This window comes from Hylobates moloch, unplaced genomic scaffold, assembly GCF_009828535.3.
Source record: "Hylobates moloch isolate HMO894 unplaced genomic scaffold, HMol_V3 SCAFFOLD_14, whole genome shotgun sequence".
NCBI lineage: Eukaryota > Metazoa > Chordata > Mammalia > Primates > Hylobatidae > Hylobates > Hylobates moloch.
In genome coordinates, this window is record NW_026652289.1 from 47,958,516 (window position 1) to 47,975,474 (window position 16,959).

Here is a 16,959-nt window from a genome sequence, read left to right on the forward strand (position 1 = left end):
TTTTAGCTCTTTTTTATTTTAAATTTTTTTGAGACGGGGTCTGTCTCTGTCGCCCAGGCTGGAGTGCAGTGGTGCAATCTCCTCCCAAGTAGCTGGGACTACAGGCGCCCGCCACCATGCCTGGCTTTTTTTTTTTTTTTTTTTTAATTTTAGTAGAGACACGGTTTTACCATATTGGCCAGGGTGGTTTCGAACTCCTGACCTCAAGTGATCCACCCGCCTCAGCCTCCCAAAGTGCTGGGATTACAAGCGTGAGCCACCACACCCGGCCTCGTTTTAGCGCTGAAAGTACCACCCCTGCTGGCTCTATCTCAGTTCTTATCTTTTCTATGCCAATTCTAGGTTTTTGATTAAGTCAATGAAGATTTCCATGAAAAGGTAAATATTATCACAAGTGATGGGCCTTTGGCCAGCATTGGCCTTTGCCACTTCCATGTAAGGTGGCCAGTTAAGCGGCTGCTCTCTCATCTAGGCATTGGGAGCTGGGCAATCATGCTCAGAGAAAAGCGAGCTGTTCAGAAATGCCCTGCACCTCTTGGTCAGAGAGACACTGGAGGGAATCAGGCCTCCAGCCAGCTATGTATTACCATGATATTCAATATGGTCTTCCACTGAAGAAGATGGATTTCCTTTCACAGTTAGAAAACTCCAAGGGTGTCTGAAAAAAGAAAAAAATAACAAAAAGGAAAGTTCTGCACGAGCCTGAACCTGCACAGGGTGTGGGGGGATGGGGCAGAGTTGAAGCAGCGTCAGGTGAAAGAGGGTCCCTCCTTGCTGTTTGGGGGAAATTCATTCACTTGCTGGGCTTCTCTTCTCCAGAAGAAGCACCTTTCTTTGCAAGCACTCCTCTGGGCTTCCTCGCTCCCTGGCCTGCCTGATGTTTGCTCCCTGTCAGCCTCTTCAGCTCCATTTTGGCAGAAGATGGGAGTATGAATCACAAATAAACAAACAAGCCAACAGACCTACCATACCACCCGCCAAGCTCAATTATGTCGTGAAGCAAGTGCTTGGATACCTTCAGGAAAACATGTTCTAAGAGAGAAAGGTTATTTCTCTCATGCTCAGCTCCCCTAGAGTTGAGCTCGAGGAAAATACCAGAGGCTAATGTGACTGACTACCCTAGCCATCTACCTTGGGCCGTGGAAAGGAGAGAAATATCTCTTCTTCTTAATAGGGAGGGAAGCAAAAAAAAAGGTCTAAGGTTTTGAAAAATTGTACATCCATCTTTCCTCCATGAAAGCATGTGCTGCTTTAGGGCAGGAAGGTTTTCTTACCCCGTTTTATTTTAGGCATTTTGTGTAATGCCTAATGCAGTAATGAGGTTCAGGAGATGCTATCCCCCAAAATAGCAACTTGGCATATTGAATATTTCAAGCTCAAGGAATTTGTGAAATGGCAGGAAGGAGTTTCTGACTTTCCCCTGAAGCAGGTCTAAGACCCTTATGTGAGAGGGCCTTCCTTATTCTGAGAAAAAGGTCATCCTTATCCCCAAACACAGAAGGAAGCCAAGAGGAACCTGAAGGAACAGAGACCTTGCTAAGTTTCCCCTGTTTACTGTGCTTAACTCAAGCCCCTTATCCTACCACATTTTCCCACAGCTCTCCACTTCATCAAACCTCGTTTACAGACACGCAGGTTTAACTGTTTCTTTGGGTCCTCATTTCCTTATGAAGGCTCCCATGTCGTTTAAAACTTACTATCTGAAATACATTTGTGTGCTTTTCTCCTGTTAATCAGTGATTTGTTGCAGGTGCTCCAGCCAAGAACTTAGAAGAGCAGAAGGAAAGAGATTTTCCTCTCCTACAGTAGCCCTCTCTTACTATAAGCTGTCAATCGATTTTGGTGCCGAATAGCTCTCATTATTCTTGTTTTGATCTCTTGTCTTGGAAAATGAGTCACTATTGAACGGTGTTTAACTGAGGTTGGGGATTTGACTGTCCACTTCCCTGCTTAAATCCTTCAGTAGCTCCCCATTGCCCTTTGGATAAAATCCAAATTCCTTGGCACAGATTTGAAGGTCCTTTGCCCCCGCCCCCCTCCAGCCTCACCTCTCACCCCTTGCCTCTCTCGTATACTGCCACTGCCTGGCCATCCCCACCTTCTTTGGGAGAGGCACGCTTTTGCCCCTGGGCCTCCGAAGCTGCTGATCTGTCTATGGGAACCAGCTCGGCCTCATCCTCATGTGTTCGTCTGCACTAAACTACACTTGCCCACTCTCTTGCTCTCTCATGCCCCGTCACCAATTTCCATTCATACCTGCCTTCCCCCAAGAGCTCAGGACACCTGGTCTAACCGAGTACCTCCCACCAGTATGTGTTCATTTCCTGAATGGGTGAACAAATGAAGGGTCCAAGTCTCAGTTCTCCTGATTTTAGATGCTTCAAGTTTATCACTCAAAGAATGTCTCTATACAAATGAGGTGTGGACATGTAATTCCCGCCTATGTATCTCCTTTGCCCATGTGAACAGCCCTGGCAAAAGATGGTGAGTGCCCACCTTTCCAGTGGCTCGTTTATAAGGAGAAAATAGTTGCTAACATTTATGGAGTACTTATTCGGTGCCAGACATGATGACAAATATTTTGTTCATATTATCACATTTAATTGTCCTATAGTCCTTTGAGATAGCTCCTGGTATATCCCATTTTACAGATGCAGGACCAGGCAAAGAGAATGAGTCACTTTTCTGCAGTCACACCTCCTAGAAGGTGCAACCCAGACTCAAACTCAGGCCACTGGATGCCAGATCTTGGGCCCTTAGCCACTTTCTTCTTCTGCTGAGGCCTTAAGTAGTCAGTTTCCTGGTGTTTCTAACTCTCACTGTAAATTAATAAACTGGCCTTTTGTTTATAAAACAACAGAATGGAAGTGTACTTAGTGTTTGCTAACAAAGGAGCCTTGCAATGCCAAGGTATCATTGTCATCTTTGGCTGCTTAAGTTTCCTGCTTGAGTTTCCCGTCCAGAAGAAGTAGACTCTGGGCTGTCAGAGAATGCACTCTGGAACCTGGAGCACCCCTCCCTCGCCCAGGGAATTTCTGCCCAGCCAGCAAAATTGCTTTGCTCCAAGCCCAGAAAAGTCTCTGGCTTCCCTCTGATCTTGCTCCCAGATGTGGGAAGCTGAAGGGAGGAGCATCATAATCTCTAAACAGCCATGGGACAGATAACCTCAACTTTCCACTGAGCTGAGATTTGATTCAACATGATAAAAAGGTGTGCTTACCATGGACACAGGGAGGGGAACAACACACACTGGGGCCTGGCAGGGGCGAGGGGCAGAGGGAGGGAGAGGATCAGGACAAATAGCTAGTGGATACTGGGCTTAATACCCGGGTAATGGGTTGATAGTGCAGCAAACCATCACGGCACACATTTACCTATGTAACAAACATGCACGTCCTGCATATATATCCTGGGACTTTAAATTAAATTAAAATTTTTAAAAAGGCGTGTTTACTATGGGGCAAACAGTTTCCTCTTGGTGTCAGTGTGTGTGCATGCCAATGTCAGGCATGATGCTGCACTCCAAGGCAAACAAAACACACATTAGAACATGTCAAAGGGCTGCTTCTCCTTGGTCATTTGCCTCAGCAGAGACACTTCACATAATCTCTGAAAAACTGTCTGCCAATCCCCAAGCCATGACATGACCTCTTTGCCAAAGAAAGGGAAAATGAATATTAGCTGTGCATTGGAGGCATGGCTCTTACACATAGTAGATGCTCACTTAATATTTTGTAAGTGGCCAGCTAAGTGAATGAGTTCATATAAACAGAGAGCTTTTGTTTTTTGTTTTTTTTTTTGAGTGAACTATGCTTGTAAGAAAAAACAAGCATTCTTTAAGAACAATTCCCAAATATGCCAAATGCAGATGTCAAATGCAAATGCCTGCATCCACTAGGTCATTTAGGATGGTACGGCTGTGGGGAGGGGAGATGGGAAAGGTAAATTCTCAGTGGGATAGGGTGACTTCAATGTCCCAGAGCCCAGTGGAAGCTGAAGTGAGGGGCAGTACCTAAATCCAAGGTGCAGGAAGTGTTTGCTTCCCAATTTGGTCATTGCCTTCCTGGCCATGTCATCCAGATTTCGAGAACCTTCATCATTCACTGCAACAGAAAGGATCCTGCCATCGGGCACCGCGTTCAAATACTGGACCAGACGTTCACTCTCTTTCTTGGATCTATAGGTGTCAAACCTAAAAAGGGCAGAGAGAAGAGATCTGAATAGTCTTGACAGCAGCCAAAACAAAGAGCTCTAAGCACATGTCTGTGCTGCGACAGCTAACATGCTATCCGATGATCCCAGGGCTGCGATTCTTAAAGAAGGAAGCCTTTTCTTTAAAGAGCAAACAAGTTTCACTATTTTGCATACCATACAGTGATATCCAAGAAGAAGGGTTTTGACTTGACCATAATGTTCATTCGCTGAGTAAAATGCCAAAGAAATGATTGCAGCAGTGAAGACTTCAAGCTCCAGGATGTTGAGTGGGTCACATACTTGAGGTCTAGGCCTTTTGATGTTCCCCTTTCATCCTGGAGGCAGAGGATCATGCCTCTTGCAAGAGCCTGACTTTAGGAGATAGTTCCGATAGCTAGGGCATTAGGAATTTATATCTCTGATCCAGAGTAAAACACCAATCCCAGAATTCTTGGAAATGACATGGAGACTATCCCAAATCCCTTCTCCCACCCATAGAGCAGCTTGCAGAGAGTTACTTGCAGAGATCCAACTTAAAGTTTATTTATTGACCTGTTCATGATTCTTATGATAATGCATCTTAGAATCATTAAAATGTAATCTCTGATTCACACAGTAGCAGTCATATAACATTTGAGTATTGTAAATGTTGTTGCATTGCTATTTTCTCCTGTTTACTTTTTAAAAATTATTTTACTTTATTGTGGTAAGAACACTTACCTTGAGATCTACCCTCTTAAAATTTTAAGTGTACTATACAGATTTTGCAATGTTAGACAGCAGATATAATAGCAAGAATTAATAATCTCCAAATTGACTGATAACCTACCCTCATACACATAAAATATCCATGAAATACAAATCACACACAAAAAATCTATACCCCTGGTGAGAATAATTTACAAAGCAAAGACAGAATTTTGTAATGATTCCAGCTCTTCTCCATGTGAGGATATAGATTTTGTGCAATTACAGTGGAAATTCCTAAAGAGTATGTCTTGGAACTTAAGGAAAATAGTTCTAAAATGAATCTGGAAAAGTAATCTAAGGAGGTTTTTGGAAAAGAAAAATAGTGTTGGTACCGGTGGTAGCTGGATAGCTGCTCCTGGGTCCTCACACTTGTTTCCAACTGTTGGCACAATCTGATCCAGCCCCACCTAACCTCGCACCCTCCACTGACTCTCCCCAGGAAGCTCCTGCTGCAAGCCTAGTGCTTCTCAGTGCCCAGTGACCACCTCACCCGCCCACTCCTGTCTTCATCATTCCTTCCCACCTTTTCTCTACCTGATCAAACACCTACTACCTTTCAAGAGCTGACCTAAGTTCCTGCTTCTCTAAGTAATCTTCTCAGATGACTTCTGCCTGCATTTACTTGTGTGTGTATGTGTGTGTGTGTGTGTGTGTGTGTGTGTGCACGCATGTACTTATTAATATCTTTACTCATACACATTCATCTATCAGATTATTGAGATCTCCAACACATACTTTAAGCAAAAGACATTCAGAACAAGCAGACATTCTGTCCTTGCCATCTCCACAGCATCTGTCCAGATCACTTCTCATTAACAGGTCAGTAAATAAACTTTAAGTTGGATCTCTTCGAGTAACAGTGTTGTACTTAAGAAACAGCACCAAAAAGATCAGCACACAATTGAAGAGGACATCCTCTCTAGTATGAAGGCAGGGGCTCCCTGACATACTTTGTGTCAATCAAAGTGTCAGCCGTTATCCGTGGAGGCAATACAGGCACACCTGGGTTTGAATCCCATCTCCAACACTTTTCAACCTTGTGACTGAGTAAATTTAGCCCTGTGAACCTAAGTGCTTTCATCTCTACAAGGTGGATAATAACAGAACTTGCCTCACAGAATTTTGATGAAGATTGTAGTATATTTGACAGGTAAAGTGATGAACAGTGTTTTGCGGGGAGAAAGTCCAGTGACTATTATAGGTACTAATGTTTACTGGCAAGATTGGGTGTCTGTGAGCACCAGCAAGCACTTCAGCTCCTGCCCACCCTGCCCTTGACTGCAGCTGGCTCCTGCTGCCTTCATGGTGACACCCACAGCTCCGGCCCTGTTCTTGAGGAATGCCTGTCTCCCTTCCCCAGCAGCCGCAGGATAGCTCTGTCCCTGTTTGTCTACCCCACCTCTGTCCTTCCCTCTAAAGGGCCAGGATGAGAGCCCCTGGGATTGCAGGGCAGGTCCAGCCTCGGCAGAATCTGCCAGCTTACACCTGCCCATGCTGCCTTCCAAACATCTCTCAGGTACATCCACTAGCCGCCATTCCTTCTGGGTCCCCACCACTGCCATGTCTTGCCTAGACCACAGCAGAAGCTTCCTAACCCCCTGCACTGTCTTTGCTTTTGCCTCCACAATGAAAACCATTCTCTACATGGCAGCCAGAAAGTGATTTTAAATCAGATCATGCTCTTCTTAAAGCCTTTCAGTGACTTTGCATCCCATTTAGAAGAAAACCCACCTCCTTACCACAGCCTCCAAGGTCCTGTCCCACCCCCATTTGTAACTCCCATGTGACTGCATGCTGCTCTTCTGCCACTTGCTGTGCTCCCACCACTCTGGTGGCCTTTCCATCATTTGAGAATGCCATGCCCTTTCATACCTCCGGCCTTCTGCACTTGCTCTCTGTCTTGAACACTCTTTCCCTGACATATCCTCACCCTTCATTTCTCAGCTCAAATGTTGCATCCTTACGCTGCCTTTCCCTTACCACCCTATCCAAAGTGGTCTTCCCTAGTTACACTCTAGCATCTCACTCTGTCTTTTTTCCACCTTACTACAAATTATCACAATCTGAAACTACGTTGTGTGTACATATGTGGGCATGCTTGATCCTCTTCAATTCAGCATCATTAGGCCAACCCCTGGGGAAGGACAGAACTCCTTGAAGGCAGGGATTCCCATCTGTTTCATTCACTGCTGTTCTCCCAGCACCTAGAGTGGCACCTGGCCAGGGAGCACACTCAATAAGTGTACTTTGAATGAATGAGTATATGTTTAAGTGAAGGCAAACCTTACCGATCAGAATGGATGACTGTGCCTGATTTGGGGTCGATGACATGAACAATAACTCCACGGTGGCCCCAGCTCCTTTCAAAAAAATAGCCTCCTTCTGCCATGCCACCTGGGTGAAGGGTCTTGTTCAGAAATGTCCAGGAGAGCTTTTTCTGTCCATGCAACTCAAGAGTGCCTCCTCTACCAACCCCAATGTACTTCAGACCATAGTAAGGATCCGGCTGAATACCTTCATCAGCCCTGCAAGAGAAAACAGCTTCCCAAAGTTGGCTGACACATCTGTTTACTGGATACTGAACCCAGAGGGAAACTGGGAGTCACAGCTCAGCTCCCTGACCCCCCACCATGGCCACCATAGAGCCAGTCACACTTTTATCACCTAAGGTCAGTAAAAATAACACTAGTGGCTGGGCTTGTGGCTCCTGCCTGTCATCCCAGCACTTTGAGAGGCCGAGACGGGCAGATCACTTGAGGTCAGGAGTTCAAGACCAGCCTGGCCAACATGATGAAACTCCATCTCTACTAAAAATACAAGAATCAGCCAGGCGTGGTGGAACACGCCTATAGTTTCAGATATTTGGGAGGCTGAGGCACCAGAATTGCTTGAACCAGGAGGCAGAGGTTGTGGTGAACTGAGATCATGCCACTGCACTCCAGCCTGGGCCACAGAGCAAGATTCCATCTCAAAACAACAACAACAACAATAACAACAAAAACGTTAGCAACCCAGTCTTCGTAAGCCCGACCAAAATAAAGCCCTCAGGGCCAAGCAGACGTGCCAATTATTAGTTCACAGGTTGGCACATTTTCCATTCAGTTCTAAGTGTTTTGTATTTTGGTCCATATCAGATGCGGAATCACCTGGACATGCACTGCATACCCTTGTGCATTCCTGGCTCTCACTTCTTAGCACTCTTAATTGTTTAAAGAGGGAACACAGCCAGGGGCAAGTACCACATGGAATTTTCCTGTATCTTGTCTATCGTAGCCTATTATATAAACACTTGCAGAGCCTCCCTGAACATGACATGATTGGAAGGTGGCTGAAAGGCTAGCAGGCCCGTCTCTAAAACAAGTACAGCATCCAGGCCACTATAAATAACATGCCTTATGGACTTCAGCTCTCCCAAATCACCATGTCTGTCTTGTTCATGATCCCCATCTGGCAGGACAGAATGATTCCTATCTTACAGGCAAGCTTGCCCTCTTGCTTCTCTCTCTGTCTTGGGAAGTCTCCCTCTTGTGAGGTCCATGGGTAGCATTTGATCTGTAGGAGTGGTCTACGCACCTTCCATACAAAATGATGGTGAAATTGCCCTGGAAAGGGCAGAGGGCACTCCCAGCATGCAGCTCTCCTCCGTTGTCAATCAGGATGTGCCGGGTTCGCAAAACAATCGGCTCATCGTGGTCTTTAATGACTAGCTTGCCTGAAGAGGTAGCATTGGGGGGAGGTTTAATAACAGTATTAAGGGTAAGGTTATATCCGAGCCAAGGGCAGACTCCCTAAGCACTCCCAATCTCACCGGGGCAGGTAAAAAGGCATATCTTCCAAACATTTCTATACTTGGTGTACAAGTACAGTCATCCCTCAGTATCTGAAGGGAATTGGTTCCAGCACCTCCCAGATACCAAACTCCATGGATGTTCCAGTAGCTGATTAAATGGCACAGTATTTGCATATTTGCACCTAACCTATGCACATCCTCTCATATACTTGAAATCATCTCTAGATTGTTTATAATACCTAGTTCAATGTAAACACTGTATAAATAGTTGTTAAACTGTATTTTTAGGAAATAATGACAAGAAGAAATCTGTACATGTTTGGTACAGGTGCAAATTTTTTTGAATATTTTCAATCTGGAATTGGTTGAATTCATGAGCAGAACCCACAGATATAGATGGCTGGCTGTAATTACTTTTCTATGCTCTCTCTTTGCAATGTGTAAATAATGCCTGTCTGGTCAAATGCCATCACTGCATGTACTGCATTCAATGACCAGGCCTCTGAAGGTAAGATAAACAGAATTACTCAAAACACTAATAAGGAGTTTCCTCTATAAATGCTCCTTTCACTAAGATTGGATCTCTGACAAGCCATTCCTAACAGCTCAGAGCTGATGGTTATCTCAAACAACCAAATGCCAACATGAACCCAAAGCATGTGATGTTTATTCTGTCCATCTGAGCTCATGGCAACCTGCATCCTATCTGCTAAGCTCTGGGGCAGTGGAGGGAAGAGGGAGCAGCAGAGAGAGATTGGCTTACCTCCCTCTGAGATGTGGATGGAATAGACCGTGGCAGAAGAGGTGAGCAGCAGTGTCTTGCCCTGGCCGATATGCACGTGGCGGTCTTGGTCATGGCCAGGGTTCCAGGGTTGCAACTCAGGGCTCTGGTCAGGGCACCCAGCAGCCACTACCAAGGACAGAGAGATGTCACTGCTCCCATCTACCAGCCTCCCCAAGCAACAATGCTACAGGCCAAAAGGGGGGCTCCCATGCATCTTTAAGGCCCCTGCCTCCTCTCTGTTAGAGCTAAAAGCAAGACCTTAGAGAGCTGAGAGACCTCCTGACATAGGAGGCAGGAACCTTGGGGACCAGTCATATATTTCGCATGAATTCATCACATATCTGTGAATAAGTCACTTCCCTTTTCTGGGTTCAGTTTCCCCATTTACAAAATAAAGCGTAGACCAGATGGCTTCTCAGGACATTCCAAGCTCTGAAGTTATGCAATGATTTACCTAGACTACTCAGATTCCAAGACATTCTGTCTTCTGGAAAGCAACATTTGAATAGCTAATAAAGCTCTTTCCCTTTCTGCATGAGAATTAGACCTTTGGTTAATTTTCTAGCTCTGTTCCCCTGGAAACCTGAGAAAGATAGTATTATATAAATTGTTACCTAGCAACATTATTTATAACAAAGTGACCCCTGATTGGTGAATGTCATCTAAACTGGGAGGAACTATAGTTTATATTTATACATGGTAGAGATGTCACACTGTAGGCTTCCCTGAATGCAGTGACTCTTATAATGGGACATTTTGCAAGAACCCTGAAAGTTACATCTATGGAGTTGCTACTGGCTCCAGTGGGGCATGAGGCTTCTAAGACACAGTGGTCTCCACACTTGTCCAGTTACAGTCTGATTTCCTCTCACCTGAGCTGTCACCTAGAGAACCAAAGAGAATAGCTTCTGGATGGCTGTCTGGAAGGCTGCCAGGACCACTCCCATGGAAGAGAGGAGGCTGATGCTGCTCTGATGGCATCTATGTTTCCTATTCTATATTTTCCAAAGCAGTCTGATGACCAGTGTGACATGTGGTCACCAGTGTGAATGTTTAGTTGAGCCTAAAAAGACCCAGGGTGGGTATTGCAGAGGCACTTCTCCCTGACCTCTTTAGAAGCACAGGAAGGAGTCTCAATGTTCACATGGCTAACAAGGCTTGACCCGGCAGTGTCCTGAGGTGGGCTTGAGCGAGGAGGACTGGCACTGTCACAGAAACTGGAACAATCTCCATCAATAGCATGGAAAATCCAGAGGGAAACAGGTGGGAAGAGACAATGGACAAAACCAGACAAGAATGAACTGGCTCCAAGAACAGGCCCCAGTGCCCTCCTTTTTTCTGTGACCAGAAGAGTGCTAAGTATGAAACAGTAGCTTTCAAATCAACCCGGGGTGGTGGTGAGGAGGTGGGAAGGTGACGTGCAGGTAAGCTCATAGCAGGGCAAGGTTTCAGATAAGAAACTCTGGGGCAAGTACTGGAAGGAATGGAAGCAAGCTCACAGCTCAGGCCCTGCAGAAGGGAGCCTAGGAGAGGCTGTGTCTCTCGAGCAAAGAAGGTGCCATGAACCCTGGGAGGGATTCTGGCTTCAGTGCATGCTATGGTTTGGCTGTGTCCCCACCCAAATCTCATCTTGAATTGTAGCTCTCACAATTCCCATGTGTTGTGAGAGGGACCCAGTGGGATGTAATTGAATCATGGGGCGGTTTTCTCCATAGTGTTCTCGTGGTGGTGAATACGTCTCAGGAAATCTGATGGTTTTATCAGGGGAATTGCCTTTCACTTTGTTCTCATTTCCTCTTGTCCGCTGACCCGTAAGATGTGCCTTTCACTTCTACCATGATTGTGAGGCCTCCCCGGTCATGTGGAGCTGTGAGCCCATTAAACCTCTTTCTCTTTACAAATTATCCAGCCTCGGGTATGTCTTTATCAGCAGCGTGAAAACAGACTAATACAGTGCAATGACGGGCATGTTAGTTCTAAATGCTCCTTGATTTTTGTTCAGCTATCTCCAGAGTAAGAGTGTCTGTCCCATGTTTATATATGTCAAGGAAAACTGGAAGTTCCCCCTTCATCTGCACTCAACAAGCACCAGATAACGGACCCCACACCCACACTGAGTTGTCCTCTTTGCCCATCCGAAGGCAGCTACTGGCCCTTCTCTTCTCTGCAAAGCAGAGTGTAGGCACTCAGTGTCCGCTTGCTGGGTCTCATCCTCATCCCCGCTTCCAGCCCCATAACAACCCTCCTCTAGGCTCCCTCTGCCTTGCTGTCAGCCCTAGTGCAGGCTTTGGATCTCTTTCATTAAGAAAAGAATTTCACGTTTTTTGGAGTTTCACCAAAGTAGCTCTTCCAGCTATTGTAAATGTCAAGGGGCTCAAGCAGTGGCAACAAAAGGAAAAAATGTGGGAAGACGTGGGCTTGCTCATCAGTGGACTTTCCATTTTAACGTAGGAGCAGAGTCGCCAGTGGTGGGGTGGGCTCTCTGCGGTGATACTGAGCAGCCAAGGATGGTCATGAAGGCTGGGCTGTGAAACCCACTGCTGGTTTTATCTCCAGACGGGGTCAGGTGCTTGGCTGGCTTCCAGTAGGGGCCAGTCTGAGGCCCTGGGCTGCCTTCCAGCAAGTCCTGGACAAGAGTGTCAGGCTCCAAGGTGGTGAATTCCCAGCCACGTGGGGAACACATGTGGCCAACTGAGGATCCCAGTGGTCCAGGCAAGGAGCCATGAATATGCTGGGAAGGAGCCATTGCAACTCCACTGGACAAAGCCTTGCAGCCTCGTAGTCCGCATCTGCCAGGACAATCCTGACTGTTCTTTTCACTCTCCAAGTGCAGGAGTTTGCATAGACTTTGCATCTGGATTTGGAGGTGGTCAGTCTGACCTGCGTGAGCATACATCCCAGCTCTCCAGAAGCTCTGACACCACGGCTAAAGCACAGCAGATGCAAGATTGGCCTTGAATGGACACTCCTTTTTTGGAGCTGGACATTTTCCTCTCGGTGAAGGCCAGTGTCAGTGGCTTTTCATTTGCATGAATCAGAAAGTGTCTAAAGAGGGCCAGGGCTTTTGCTGAACTATCACCATGGAAACCACCCTCACTTTTCCAGGAGGGGCCACTAGAAGCGGGATTGAGAGGGAGTGCAAGCCCGACCTACTTGGAGCATGAATAGCAAGGGTTGGCTTCTACATCCCTCTGACATCAGAGAAAAGCACAGGCCAGAGGGAACCAGAGGCTCAGCCCCTTTCCACATGGCTGATATGCAAACAGCAAGAGAGGTGCCAGGATGCGGGAAGAAATAATCAAGGGAAGTACCTGAGGGCACCTCTCCAAGGCGGATCACTTTTAGGGTAAGTCACCCTAAAAGATAAACCCAAACCCAGTTCCTGGCACAGAATCAATGCTTGCTTTGTGTTTGTTAATTGAATAAATGAAAGAAAGATAAATGAATGAATTCAGGTAATATAGCCAATTATTGCCTGGAAAGTTAAAATAAGGACTACTGGCTGGGCATGGTGGCTCACACCTGTAATCCCAGCACTTTGGGAGACCAAGGCTGGAGGATCCCTTGAGCCTAGGAGTTTGAGACTAGCCTGGACAACACAGTGGGACACTGTCTCTACTAAAAAATTTTAAAAATAGCCAGGCATAGTGGTGTGCACCTGTGGTCCCAGCTACTAGGGAGGCTGATCTGAGAGAATCTTTTGAGCCCAGGAGGTAGAGGCTGCAGTGAACCATGATCATATCCACTGCACTCCAGCTTAGGCAACAGAGTGAGACCCTATCTAAAAAAAAAAAAAAAAAAAAAAATGCTACTTGCTATGTCCCCTAAGGATCAGAAAGATTCTTCAAAAAATCACAGTGAGGGAATTTCACTAGTTATCAACTATTTTCTTCTATCAATGGGTTGAGAAAAACAAAATATAAATTCAATGTAAGGTTCTTTATTCATATAGAAAAGCAGCAAACTCAATGGACATAAAAATAGCATTAATACAAGAGCAATCAATGGTGATGATAATATTGCAGCACTAAACCCCCATTTGAAATTTAAAAATTGTCCCTGTCTCTCACTGTCTTCTGTCCCAAGTTTGGATTATCTGATCAGTGTTTCCTGTAGCCCAGGGAAACTTACCTTACACTTCTAGATGTTAATCGAAAATCACTTGAAGAAAAAGCTGACAATGTTGAGATAGAAAAATAGATCTAAACCTGGCTTAAAGCATTAGGACTGAAAAGTACTTTAATGTACCCAGATCTTATGACACCAAAGCAGGAAGGGAGCATTGAGACCAGGTGGTCCAGACAGAGTTGGAAAGATATCTCTCAGATATGTGTTTTTTTTTTTTTTTTTTTTTTTTTTAACAGCTTCTTAGAGTGGTTTGTACATGTTGAATTCACTGGTAACATTTAAAAACCAGGGAGATTTTACATAAAGCTCTAGATGTCTGGCTTCTCTTAAAAATTCAGATCCTGCAAAAGGGGACCCACCTTCCTACAGTAGCAACTGGCTAGAACTGAGGACAGTGTTTCCCTTTAGAAGGGCCTCAGTTCTCTAGTTGACCACAGTCCCTACCTGGTCAGCTTCACTCATTCGTATCAGGTGCCTGGCTCCTGTAGGCACTGAGTTTGCAATCCCTGATTCTAGTCCAACCCCTTCATTTTGTGGATGATGAAACTGAAGCCCAGGATGAAACGTGCCGGAGACCAAGGAGTTTAGTAAGGTCGGGCCAAGGCCCAGGCACCCTGACCCACTCCCATGGCTCCTTCTCCTGGCTCCCCCAACAGATGCCTTGCTCCAGTGAGGGGCCGTGCCTTCCATGCTGATACAGAGGTCCATTTGTTTGCAGTGCTCACCTGTGGATGTGGCCCCAGGGAAGTAGGTCAGAGTGAGCCAGCTGACGGTCAGCATGGCCTTGAAGGAGAAGTCCTGCCTCCCAGCAGCTCCCATCCTGGCAGCGTGCTCCCTGAAAGAGAAGCACACAGAGTCAGACATGCAGCCTTGGCAGGCTGGAGTCAGTATACAGGGCCGACATGGAGACAGACAGAGCCACATGCACACGCACAGACACGGGACAGGCAGTGCCAGAATGGGCACACTCCAGCCAGCCCACACTCCAGTGCGGCGTCCTCACCAGTGGCTTCCCCAGCTGCCACAACTCAAGGCCGGGCAGATTGGGGCATGAAAATCCTACCGTTGTCCTGCCTGTGTCCTGCAGCTCAGAGACCGAGTGACGGGTGGAATTTCATCCTTGGCACTCAAAACTCCCTCCCCTCCAGAATGAAGCTTTTTTCTTAAGAAACAGAGCAGAACAAAAATACTCCCACTGAACATGAGCTGGGAATTAGATTCCACCAACTCGCTGTGTGATCTCAGATGATCTGTTTAATCTCTCTGGATCTCAGTTTTCTAACCTTTAAAATGAGGGTGTGGACTGGCTGATTTCTAACCTTTACATTATCAGTCTATGCTTCTAATCCAGTCCTGGATAATAATATTGGAAACATAAATATAGATGCCCACATGTTATAAGCCCTCTTCTTATCTATCTAGGAGGAAGATGTGGCAAAGATAGCTAATTGTCCCCAATATTCGTTTTCTTCTCCTTCCTCAGTAACAGAATCCCTGGTTTTTATCTGGGCACATGGCTACCTAGAATAAAGATTACATTCCTCAGTCTCCCTTGCATTAGTTGTGGCCTTGGAATTCAGCTCTGGCCAATATAGCAGAAGTGTGGTGTTTGAATTCCAGGAAATTCTCTTAAAGGAAGGACAGAGAGACTTTCTTCTCTCCCTTCTCCTTCCTGCTAGCTGGAAGGAAGATGTGATGGCTGGATTTTCAGCAGCTATCATGGGCCATATAGTAGGAGCCATGCATGCACTGAGGATGCCAATGCAAGCAGAGAGAAAACTTAGGCCCTGACCCTGTGTAGAACCAAAATACCCTAGATGATGGACTCATTTTATTGAGAGAGAATTAAGTTATTTTATTATTTTATTTTATTAAGACAGAGTCTTGCTCTGTCACCCAGGCTAGAGTGTAGTGGCAGGATCTCGGCTCACTGCAACTCCCACCCTCCTGGGTTCCAGCAATTCTCCTGCCTCAGCCTCCCCAGTAGTTGGGATTGCAGGCATGCACCACCACACCTGGCTAATTTTTGTATTTTTAGTAGAGACAGCATTTCACCATGTTGGCCAGGTTGGTCTCAAACTCCTGACCTCAGGCGATCCCAAAGTGTTGGGATTACAGGTGTGAGCCACCATGCCCCGCCTGAATTAAACTTCTAGTTTATTAAACTTCGATTTTATTTAAGCCACTGTTATTTGTTTTCCTTTTACTCATATAGAAGTTTACTATGGGAATCTGTCTAGGTAAACCTCGAGACAGGAACTTAATAAAGGAAAAGATGTGAGATTTCCTTTTCAGGCTATAATATCACTTGGAGAGATGTCTGTGCGAGCCCTCTGTAGCACACATAGAGAACTTAGATGGGCTTTGGGGGTGGCCAGCTTCAGCTTCTATGCCATCTCCCCAATTCCTCCTCTGAATCTGACTGTAGTTGTGCCCAGGAGCAAACAGATACTCTCCCACACTGAGAAAAGGGCCAAAATCTATCTCACCCGGCCCAGGCTCCTCCCTTTGAATCAGCTCAGTGAAAAATCTGATCACCCCTGACCTTTCGGTTCAAAGTGAAGCTCTTTGTGTGAGTTCAGCGAGTTGGGACAGGCAAGGGGACTGAAAGGAGCACACTGGGACCGCTGCCTGGGACCTCCCACACAGGTGTGCTTGGGAGGCCGGGGGAGGGAGGACATGATACTCCCAGAATCAATGGCGGCTGTGTCCTCTTAACAGCCACCCTGCCTGACCCAAGCCTGCTCTGCTGAGAACAACAGGGCCCATCCTAGTCACTTCGGCCAGATTGCTGAAGTCATGAATCACAGCATCTGGGAATGGCTCCTTTCCCATGGCCCCCAGAAGAGGAGTGCTCCATTTCATGCTCCTTGCAAGAGAAAGAAGGGAACACCAGGAATAGGAGCATTTCATGGTCCTCATGGAAAAAACAGAACCCTGGTCTCAGGTCTCCACCAGTTTAGAAAAACCAAAGGTATGAATAGTTTGCTGTCTGCTGCCAAAGGGCCCCAAATCATCATGGCTTCAGAGGAGCCCTTCCTTGGTAAAGGAAGATGACAGGCAGCAAGGTTGGATGCGACAGGGTATGGGAGGTAGGTTGGGTGGGGGCATCCCTCTTGCCCTAACTTGTTGGGTGACCCTCATTAAGACATTTCCTTCTGCGGACCTCAGACTTCCCAGGTACCAAGTGGGGAATTTGGTGACATGGACACTGAAGCTCTGACATCTTCTAATTATATCACAGGTGATTTCAAAGACCAAAAAAGAGTCACTTTCTGGATAAATGCAAAAATAATTCCACATGGAGGAATAT

At 46.2% G+C, this 16,959-nt stretch overlaps 1 protein-coding gene across 4 annotated transcripts in view; it reads right to left on the reverse strand.

Annotated features, from left to right (window-relative positions):
- CEMIP (cell migration inducing hyaluronidase 1) overlaps window positions 1-16,959 on the reverse strand; it is a 179,294-nt gene that overhangs the window by 63,004 nt on the left and 99,331 nt on the right. For 2 of the 4 annotated variants that reach the window (XM_032175010.2, XM_032175009.2), the window contains exons 1-6: window positions 14,372-16,281; window positions 9,498-9,644; window positions 8,518-8,656; window positions 7,233-7,469; window positions 4,013-4,192; window positions 588-658 (exon numbers count right to left, since the gene is read on the reverse strand). In XM_032175010.2, coding sequence (XP_032030901.1) covers window positions 588-658; window positions 4,013-4,192; window positions 7,233-7,469; window positions 8,518-8,656; window positions 9,498-9,644; window positions 14,372-14,570 — 973 coding nt within the window. In that variant the 5' untranslated portion in view covers window positions 14,571-16,281. Of the gene's footprint in view, window positions 1-587; window positions 659-4,012; window positions 4,193-7,232; window positions 7,470-8,517; window positions 8,657-9,497; window positions 9,645-14,371; window positions 16,282-16,959 lie in introns of those variants that run through there. The other 2 variants (XM_032175008.2, XM_032175007.2) reach the window with 2 other exon arrangements.